Genomic DNA, 11,324 nt, shown 5'->3' with positions numbered 1-11,324 from the left:
TAGCTTGAAAGTATTAAACTCATTCCTCCGTCCATTAGTGTACAGTGTACATCTTCAACTACCGATTGTTGGCAAATTATGTACAAGTCCCTGGGTTTTACTCGTCTTACACTCAAGACATTTTAGGTTCTTTAAGAGGGTTATGTGTAAAAAAAGACGGCATTAGGATTCTGTGCAATCAGTTGGAGATTCCTTGTTGGCTTGTTCATCCATCACGAGGATAATTATGTAAATTTAGGTGTGCGTGTGTGTTCTGGGCCCCCTGGATCATTTGGTGTTGTTAATGTATTGTCCACATTTTATGGTTGGAATCAATAACAAATTTATTTTTTTGATTCGCTGAAAATTTAGATTATGTGGATTCTCTTGGATTTTTTTTTATTAGTTCATGGTGTTCAGTTTTTTTAATATCGGTTAAAATATCAAAACGTCATTTTCTTTTATGTTTTTCACCATTTTAATCTCTCTAATATTTTTATATTTGAACATTTTTCATTTTTTAGTTGACGAATTCATCACTGATGAACGTATGTTTGTTGAAAAACAGACAAAAAATACGTAAATATGAGGATAATAAAAATAAAAATATATATATTATAAGGATTGAAAAACGATAAAAAAATACAAAATAGATGAACTATTTGATATTTTGATATTTTTTATTATATAAATATGCACAAACACTGTGAGAAGAAGGACTTAATAGATTAGATTTACATTGACCATTAAATTTATATTATCAAAATTCAAAAGTTAATGTATACTAATTGAACTTTATATAGTTTCAAATGTGATGAATATTTTAAATTCTATAAATTTGCAAAACATTTAAAAAAAATAAATCACGTGCTAAGTGATACAAAATTTAATACTCATTAGTAATTGGTTTTGGGTTTAAAATTTTATTTTTATTCACCAATAATAATTTTTTTTATACATAAAAAATAAAATATATTATAAAAAAAACTACCACATAAAAAACATACTCTATTTAAAAAGAAACTAACTAATAGGTGTGGGCTTATAAATAAATATATATGACACATGAAGAAGTACACCTTATAACTTATTTCAGAGGAGGGCAAGAGTAGAACCCCAAGCTCTCCGTATCTCCTCTAAGATGTTTTAGATTTTTTACAAATTATTGGATCATAATAAATAAAATAAAATAAAAATAACCTGTGATTTTCACATCATGATATGTATGATCAATGGGTTGAAAATAATAATAATAATAATAAACAAATAGTAATTACTTGTGGGGATTGTTGTTTGCAATGAAGGAGTTAAGGGTCATGTTGGATTTAATATCTCATGCTACAAAATGGGAATATTTGGTGTTTGAATAACAAGCTCACAAACAGAGGTCATTATACAATTAAGCAAGTGGACTTTTAGAATATGAAAGGTTAGGTTTGAAGGTGGATATTTTAGGTTTTTGAAAAGAGTGTTACTTAAATGAAGAGAATTCAATGGAGGATGATGTCTTCTTTCAGGTAGGTATAGAGATTAAACTAGGATTAAGTTTACCAATCTTGTGCTGTTAGACAAAATAATTAAGGAATATTAATGCTATTGTATTAGACTTAATTAATAGTCATCTCTTGGACTTTTCAATGACAAAACTCTCTTCTTTTCCATTATATTTATGATAAGCACTTTTTAATCAAAGTTTTTTACTCCCTGTTTATTTTTAAATGGAGTTTGCATGTACTTTGATTTTTTTAGACAAATATAGATAAACCACTCTATTAAAATAAAACACACATAAAGAGTCAGGAAGACAAATATACAATAAAAGGTGCACTAAATATGGAGAAAAAAAGCACAACCAACATAATGCATAACATAGTTTGAAACATCATGACGTAAAAATTGATAGAAAACTCATCACGGAGTCTCCAATAAAATGCAAAAGATTGGCTTATCCCAGCGTTGGTCCATGACTATGTATGTTCCATTCCCGTATCTATGTGAGATCCCAAGAATTCTAAACTTCTTTTTGCATCACGAGTTCCTCCATATAAAAAAAATAATAAAAATAAAAGTAAAATAAATAAATAAATAATAATAATAATAAGGGAAAATTATCATTTACTCCTCGATAATTTCAAAACTTCCCAAAATGTACTCGTGAGTTTTGCATACCTCGAACAACCCTTCTTTTATTGTTTTCACTTCCTTTTTACCCCCTGCATTATGAAATTCCATCATTGCTCTTAAACCTTTTTGCATATATTTTTCATTCTTTTTGCATTCTTTTTCGCATGTACTCATTTCTTAAACAGAGAGCTCATTTTTTTAAACGAGAGTTTATTTCTTAAACAGAGAATTCATTTCTTAAACAGAAACCTCATTTCTTAAACAGAAACCTCATTTCTTAAACAGAAAACTCATTTCTTAAACATAAAACTCATTTTTTAAACAAAAACATTAATATTTAAACAGAAAAATAAATATTTACGTGATAAATTAATCCTGGATATAAAAACCAATTAATCTTGGCCACTCGTACATATTTAAATAGAAACAACGATATTTAAGCACTTTTTTAAACGTAAACGCAATATATTAAATAGAAACATCGATAGTTAAACAAAGACAAACAAGCATATAAACAGAGAACTCATTTCTTAAACAGAGAGCTTATTTTTTAAACAGAGACCTCATTGAGTAGGGACATTGAGTATCTCATCGTCACTGATCTCGCGCGAACGCTTGAGTGCTGAGCTCCAGATCTGGCGAGCGATCTCGAAGGTGGCCTGCTCGTGTGGGGTCTTAAAGGAGAAATCTTTATCGGCGTTGGGCATCCCGGTTGGCGACGTTCCTCGACGGTCGGAGTGGTGAGGTCTTCGGTGGCGACGCTCGGATAAGACGAGGTCGAACTCGAACGGAACCATTCTCGACTGCGGAGACCGCAACATGGATAGCAATAGGGTTAGGGTTAGGGATCATTCCGGGGTTTGGATCCATGGTGCCTAAGTCGCGTGACGAGGAGCGGAGGGAGGCGGCGCCGAGTGAGGGTTCGATCTCGCCGTCTTCGTCTTCGTCTTCATCGCCTTTCCCCGTCGTCGACCTCATCTCTTTTCATCTTCTTCGTCGTCGACCTCGGGGAAGACCGCATGCTCCTCGTCGTCGAGCGAAGGCATCGAAAGGTTGCACTCGTACATATTTAAATAGAAACAACGATATTTAAGCACTTTTTTAAACGTAAACGCAATATATTAAACAGAAACATTGATAGTTAAACAAAGACAAACAAGCATATAAACAGAGAACTCATTTCTTAAACAGAGAACTCATTTCTTAAACAGAGAGCTTATTTTTTAAACAAAGACCTCATTGAGTAGGGACATTGAGTATCTCATCGTCGTTGATCTCGCGCGAACGCTTGAGTGCTGAGCTCCAGATCTGGCGAGCGATCTCGAAGGTGGCCTGCTCGTGTGGGGTCTTAAAGGAGAAATTTTTATCGGCGTTGGCGATCCGGTTGGCGACGTTCCTCGTACGGTCGGAGTGGTGAGGTCTTCGGTGGTGACGCTCGGATAAGACGAGCGAACTCGAACGGAACCATTCTCGATCGCGGAGACCGCAACATGGATAACAATAGGGTTAGGGTTAGGGATCATTCCGGGGTTTTGGATCCATGGTGCCTAAGTCGCGACGAGAACGGAGGGAGGAAGCGGGCGCCGATGAGGGTTCGATCTCGCCGTCTTCGTCTTCGCTTTTCATCGCCTTCCCCGTCGTCGACCTCATCTCTTTTCATCTTCTTCGCCGTCGACCTCGGGGAAGACCGCGATGCTCCTCGTCGTCGAGCGAAGGCATCGAAAGGTTGCGACCTTTTTTCTCTCGAACTTGAAATCCCATTTTTCACGCAACGTGATCTGTGATTGTGAGCGCGCTGTTTGTCTTCATCTGGCCCAAATTTCATGAATAAAAGAGATTTTTGGGGTGATAAATACACCACAAAAAACTCATTTCTTAAACAGAGACCTCATTTTTTTAAACAAAAACCTCATTTCTTAAACGGAAAAACTCATTTCTTAAACAGAGACCTCATTTTTTAAACGAAAATCTCATTTCTTATACTGAAAACTCATTTATTAAACAGAAAAACTCATTTTTAAACCAAAAACTCATTTTTTTAAATAGAAAACTCATTTTTTTAAATAGGAAACTCATTTTTTTAAAACGTAACCTCATACCTCATATTTTTAAATAGAAGCTTCATTTTTTTAAATAGAAACTCATCTGACCCAAGGGCATTATAGTCAAATCTCGTCACACTTGCCACAACTTCCCACGCAGGGACAATTTCAGTCAAAAATTCCAAATTAATTCTATCAATCACTATTAGATGTTTTGGGGGTTTAAAAAAATCATCAATTCAAAAGGAAGTGGGTTTTTGAGGGAGTGCAAAAACTAATCTAGAGTGTTTTTAGCAATATTCAGAAACTTACAAGGTGTTTTTGGCAATTTCCACTAATAATAATAATTCTTTAATCTAACTTATAAAGAGCTTAAAAAAGAAATGCAAAGAATGATATATTCATACAAGAGAAATTGAATGCACATTAAAAATAATATAGAGAACAAAATAAATGTGACCATTTATGATGAAGATACAATCATTTAATTCTTTATTTAATATAATATTTAAAAAAAGAAAAAAATATATCTATATATTATTATCTATACATATATTTAAAATAGATGTATAATTTGCCTACTGAATATTTCAAGGAACAATTATAAATTTTTTTAGAAATATTGTTGCACTTAAATACTTGTTTGCATTAATTATGGCATTAGTAATATAAATGTTTAATTGCATGCATTAATTTTGTCTATGCATATATTTAAAATACTCCTAGATGCATAATCTACCCTTGAGAACATTTCAAAGAACAATCATGAATGTTTTTAAAAATATTATTGTACTTTAAATATTTGTTTGCATTAATTATGACATTGGTAGTACAAAGGCTTAATTGCATTAATTAATTTTGCATTAAATATTCCATTAAACCTTTCAAAACCAATTATTGCGATAAAAAAATGTAAATGTATGCCCATAGGGAATTATGTAATCATGATTTTTTTTAAGTCAATTTGCAAGTTATATTTGAAAATATGATTTTACCTCTGTATATTTCTAAGCAAAGTAGAAAAAAATTGAAAATATCAAATTATAGAAAATTAAGGATAAGAGGTATTAAAATTGATCATAAGCCTAACGTTTAGTGCTTTTTTTATTTCGAACTTTTTTAATGAGTTGTAGAAGAGGTTGTAATAGCTATTATTGTGTAATTAAAGTTTCTTTAGGCATTAGTTTCTTTTTTCTTTCTGTGTTTTTTTAATAGTTTTTCTACTATGTATTGTTTCATTTGGATTTGAATTTGATTTATTCATTTTTTCATAACATCTCTCTAGATGATGTTATAATTTTATTAATTAAAATACTTTATTTGTGTTTCAAATTATGTCTATATATAATATTACCTTATAACCATCAAAGTTGTTAAAAAAAAATTAATGCGGAGCAAAGGAATTTGCTTAGTTATATATTTAAAGTAGTTGTACAATGTCATTGGGTTTCTAGGAAGATTTTTAAACCTCGTTTTTTAAGTATTTTTTTCTTTTGCATTTAATTATTTGTCTTTACATTAAATGTGATATTAGTAATGGGAAATATTTAATTTTATTTACTTATTTGCATTAAATACTCCATTAGTTGTTTCAAACTAATTATAATGATTAAAAAATATCTTTATTTGTGGGAAAAGTATATTGACAATTTGGTATTTATAGATTATAGTTATTAAAATCAGCTCAAATATTAACCTTTCTAGGCTCTGTGATATGTGAGAATTAACAATAGAAAGATCAAAAAGATCTCAGGAGGACGAAGAGCGAAGGGAGATAGGAAGAAGAAGGAGAAAGGACTCATAAAGGCTTTCATTAAGTTTCTCATCATCATCATCATTGTTTTTTTATAGGTTAGCATTCCCTTCATTTAAATGAAAATGAAGGGTCATGGCTACATTTTTATGCAAGACCCAGATTTTACTAATAATCGGATGGCTCAGACTCTTTTTTATTTGTCGATTATTTTATTGTCTGGGATACCGTTCTCTCCCCAATGATCGGAATGCTTCCCACCTTCACAAATCCGAACTTCAATTGAGAATTTCTCCAACTTCAGTTTCAGTTCTTTAGTTAGATACAATCTTCTTCAATTTAACTACCACCACTCCTTTTACGCAGTTTAAAACTCTTCGTAACACTCTTGGTCTCATGTAAATGACTCAATCATGGAGTCCTTAGGGTAGATGCTAGGTTAATAAAAATATTTTAAATATTATTTTAGAATTATAAACTATTTTTTAATTATATGATATGTGATATATAATATAATATTCATCTATGTTTATTAATTTTATAATAAATATTTTGAAGGAAGAAAAGAAACAAATTGCTAATCAATTTTGATTTAAATTAAATATAATATTAATAATTATAAACTTTAATTGTATTTATTGGTTTTTGCAAAAATATTCATGGGATCTTTCCAAACCAGGTGTGGCAATAGTTTTTATTATAAAGAGTTGTTTAATCATAGTTTACATTGTATGTCTATATACAATATTGATTTAAACCACTCAAAATTGTAAAAACCAAATGCAAAAAGAGAAAATACATTTAGTATACAAAATAATTAATGAATTTTAAAACCGCAGCATAACTCATTATAAATCAGCGAAGTTTAAAATTTTATTAGTTGCCATTTGCGAATAATTAGTAATGTTTGACATTAATTATTTCCGTAAGTACTATACTTCAATTAACTTCAATGCTTACGCTCAATGTCTACATCCATAAAAGTCCACTATATTAACTTGCGGCCAAGGTCACCACATAAAAATTAATTAAATAAATTAAAGATTTGCATATGATGCAAAATTTAGACCGTATCAATCTTTTTTTAATTTCAAATTTAAATCCTAAATTTGGAAATTATGTACATAAATAAATATATTATATGTGTCCCTTTCATTTACCAAACCAGACATACTATGGAGCCTGATTCAATTTAAAAATTTATTTTTTAAAATTGATATTTGTGAAAATTTTAATCATTCTAATATCTTTATTAGTACTATTTTAATTAGTTACATTACAAACAAACTAAACAAACCACATATTATGTCATATAAGATGAAAAACCAGGCATATTATTCCGTTTTGGTTCAATATAACAACTAAAGCCGATAAGATGAGAAACTTATGCTTATATATTCAAAATCATATTAAATTAATTGATATGAGTTATTATTTACTAAATAATAACAAAGCTATGTGACTCATCTATGATGTGTGAAAACTAAGAAATGTTGAGTATGAAGTCAAGAATGATGATGTACTTAAGAAGTGAACATGTTACCATATTATCAGCACACAATGAGAAGGAAAAGTTTGCTTTGCTGAAAGTGAACCAAAAAGATAAAAAACATTTGTGCTTTTGATATGATTTAAGAATTTGTTTGGTAGTAATTGATTATATGCAAGTCAATGAAAACATAACCTTTTTTTATATGATATGTGATGAAATGCTTATGTAGGTTGTGGACTTTAGAGAAGAAGGCCCAAGCCTAGTGTAATGTATACATGCCAATGTACAAGTTTTCATTTCAATGAGCATCATATTGTTCTTTTAAAAAATATAACTATATTCAATATATTCGTAATGGTTGTAATCAATCCAAGTTGAGCTGAGCTTTGCTAGGTTCAAGCTCGACTCGGCACCACCATTTGGATCGAGTCAGAATTGATCGTAATAAAACCTCATTTGTCAAACTTAAGAGTCATTTGTTGGGAAAATATAAAGCTCCGATTTGACTCATTAGTCACAACAATACACATATGGTAAAATTTTATAACTGTAATACTAATGAGATGTTTAACTTGTTACAATTCGAACATGTTATAGTACGAGCTATTCATAACCTTTAAAAAATCAAGTTTGGGGGTATTTAATCTTACTTTATATATCTTACATACTAAAAATTAGACTTTAATAGACTGAAGAATCGCTTATTAAACTTAAATAAGTAAGTTAAACTGAGTTGAATTTTTGAGATTTTAACGAATGCTCTTGTTTGTTTTTACAGCTTAATATTCTTCTCAATCATTAAGATGGTTTTAACATGATATTTACAGTAAGATACATCCAAAAGCAACTTATATTATTATTAAGCTTTCAAAAAAATAAATATATAATTAAATAAATGTATGAAGAAAGAAAAATCAACAAATGCGGGGATAGCTCAGTTGGGAGAGCGTCAGACTGAAGATCTGAAGGTCGCGTGTTCGATCCACGCTCACCGCATTAAATTATTTTTTTTAAAATTATTTTCACATGATGGCATTTTCGTAATTTTTCGGAAGAATTCGACGCTAGGGTTTCTTTCAACCCTCGTCCATTTTAAAAGCGCGGGACTTCGGTGCGGCGGACGGAGCTCTGAACTTTTGTCGCCCTCTGACTCCGATCGATGGGGGTTTTCAGGGTTTGTTTTAATCTCTCAATCTCTTTTTTTGATGTTCAGATCCTTAATCTTTGTTCTATGTTTGTTGATTTTGATCTGGTTTTTGGATTCATGTGGTATTTGTTTTTATTTTGCTTGAAATCATTGTCTGTGAGGTTTTAGATCTGTAAAATTTTGAGTTTTCTTTCTTTTTCTGCATTTTTTTCGTGATCTTTTGTTGTTATTAATGCTCTAGTTCTGAAAAGGTTGTTTTTTTTTATTGTGTTTATGGTTTCCATTTGAAATCTTATGTTGATTCGGGATGTATTTTGTGAAAGATTTTGTTTTTATGTTTATTTGGATGTATTATTGCAGTTATGTGAGGTTTTAGATCTGCAGAATGTTAGACAATTTTACTTTATGGTATTTTTTTTCTTGTGATCTTTTGTTGTTATTAATGCTTTTGTTTTGAAAAGGTTGTTTTTTTTTATTGTGTTTATGGTTTCCACCTGAAATTATATGTTGATTCGTGATGTATTTTGTGAAAGATTTTGTTTTTATTGTTAATTTTGATGTATTGTTGCAGTTCCATCAGTTCCAGGTCGTGGGCAGAGCTCTCCCCACTTCATCTGATGAGCACCCAAAGATTTTCCGCATGAAGCTTTGGGCAACAAATGAAGTCCGAGCCAAATCAAAGTTCTGGTATTTGTTGATTTATCATGATTTCTATGCTTATCATGGTTCTTGTTATTGTTTTTCCCTTTAATTTGTGTGCTATATGTCAGGTACTTCTTGAGGAAGTTGAAGAAGGTTAAGAAAAAGCAATGGGCAAGTGCTTGCCATCAATGAGGTGAGTTTTGTCGTTTCCTTGGTTGTTGTTTCATGAGGACTTTTACCTATTCTAGGTTCTGGTGTTAATGTGTTTTGTGAGGTGTGTGTAAGGTTGCATTTGATGTGATGCAAATGCAGTTCAACTTGTAAACTATCATGTGTTCTCTAGTTTCTTATGAAATATGATATCACAATTGAATTATCTGATAATTTTTTTTGTTAGTTTATAAATTTACTTGTTTTTATCTGCTATTTGGAAAGTGATTCTCTTTGCATTGTTGGCAATGCTAACTGTTTTGCATTGTACTATTGTTATGAGTTCTGGTCCGTTTTATTGGATATTCATGCCCAATGGATGGGTTAAATTCATCAACTGAAAGGTTATTTGAGATGTTCATTAACTTGTTTGCCATGAAAGCCAATTTATTCCTTAGTTTGCATTGATTCTCTACTTCAACCGTCATTTCCATATTTATTTGTGATTTTCCCAGTTTATAGATTTGCTATTGATCTCATTTTTTTTAGCTTGTGTTATTTCAATAGACTATCTAATTAAAAGCACTATTTTCTATTTTACGTGAAATAGACACTAATATCATCTGGAAAAGGTTGATTTGAATCTTGAATTGCTTCTTCATTACAGAAAATATTATTTCAAATACTTCTATTTTCCAATGGTGTATTATGTGCTACTTGCTCTCGGTTGTCTTGAAAACCCTTGAGATAATATTTATTTACATATATATATATATATATCAAGAAATACATGTATATATATATACCCTTAACATGTATGAGTATGATCTCGTCACTATACTATGTAGAAATTGTTCTTATTGCATTGCATGTATCTTCATTCTAAGGATTTGTCATTAAGCCTCACCTTTCTTTCCAAATTCTCATGCGAGTAACTCTTGCTTCTTTATGTCCATAACAATTCCAACCAGTCTTATCACTTATGTCTTGTTATTTGTTAAAAAAATCACTTGGAGAAATGGTACAAAACCTAAAATTTGCTGTCAAAGATATTAATTACCAATTTTGTTCATTTTTTCTTAATTTATGACTTAATCTTCTTTTTTGCTGCTACCTATTGCCTTGCATTGACTGAATCTATTTCCCAGACTGAATTCCTTGCAATTGATTTGTGTATTCTCAGTTTCTATTTAGTTAATCCAATCCTTTGTTGTCTTACCTTTCTCCTAGATATTTGAGAAGTATCCAACAAAGATCAAGAACTATGGTATCTGGCTGAGGTATCAAAGTCGAACCGGCTATCACAACATGTACAAGGAATACCGAGACACAACACTCAATGGTGCGGTCGAACAGATGTACAATGAAATGGCATCCCGGCACCGTGTCAGATTCCCATGCATCCAGATCATCAAGACTGCCACCATCCCGGCCAAGCTCTGCAAGCGTGAGAGCACGAAACAGTTCCATGACTCGAAGATCAAATTCCCTCTCGTCTTCAGGAAAGTCCGACCCCCTACTCGGAAGCTTAAAACCACTTTCAAGGCGTCTCGCCCTAATCTCTTCATGTAGATTAGGCTTACTATATCAATCATCTTTTCATTATGATTCTGTTTTCTTCATGGTGCTAGTTTTTGGATGTTTATCTTAATGAATCTTTCCTTTCTGTGCCAAGACATGGAACAGGCTTATTATATCAATCTTTTTTTTTAAACTATGATTTTGTTTTTTTTCATGGTTCTAAGTTTTGGATGTTCTTGATCTTAGTGAGTCTTTCTTCAGACATCGTTTTCTATTTCCAGTTTCATGTTTGTTTATGGTTTGTTGAGGGAGCGGTGAGTGTGAGTGTTAATTTTCTTTGTTTTTGTGAATTTTTATCCCGTAGACTCGGTTTCATGGTAATTATCACGGAATCAAAACGTGGTTCATTTTTAGCTATGAGTTTATAAATTTTATTGTTTTTTATTATATAATCTAGGTATATATTAATAATTA

The 11,324-nt window shown here is 31.2% G+C and overlaps 1 protein-coding gene and 1 non-coding gene across 2 annotated transcripts; both read left to right on the top strand.

Annotated features, from left to right (window-relative positions):
* Positions 1-8,313: 8,313 nt before the first annotated feature.
* Positions 8,314-8,386, top strand: TRNAF-GAA. The gene has a single exon. It is a non-coding gene; the product is annotated as a tRNA-Phe (tRNA).
* A 25-nt stretch (positions 8,387-8,411) lies between these two features.
* LOC120269642 (60S ribosomal protein L18a-like) lies at positions 8,412-11,046 on the top strand. Its single transcript, XM_039276877.1, is given in 5 exon segments — positions 8,412-8,564; positions 9,109-9,224; positions 9,308-9,338; positions 9,340-9,372; positions 10,560-11,046. Coding segments are annotated over 5 exon segments (537 nt in total). The 5' UTR covers positions 8,412-8,549; the 3' UTR covers positions 10,902-11,046.
* The last annotated feature ends 278 nt before the right edge of the window (positions 11,047-11,324 follow it).

The sequence above is a fragment of the Dioscorea cayenensis genome, chromosome 2 (genome assembly GCF_009730915.1).
Source record: "Dioscorea cayenensis subsp. rotundata cultivar TDr96_F1 chromosome 2, TDr96_F1_v2_PseudoChromosome.rev07_lg8_w22 25.fasta, whole genome shotgun sequence".
Taxonomy (NCBI): domain Eukaryota; kingdom Viridiplantae; phylum Streptophyta; class Magnoliopsida; order Dioscoreales; family Dioscoreaceae; genus Dioscorea; species Dioscorea cayenensis.
This window is presented reverse-complemented; position numbering and strand designations above follow the sequence as displayed.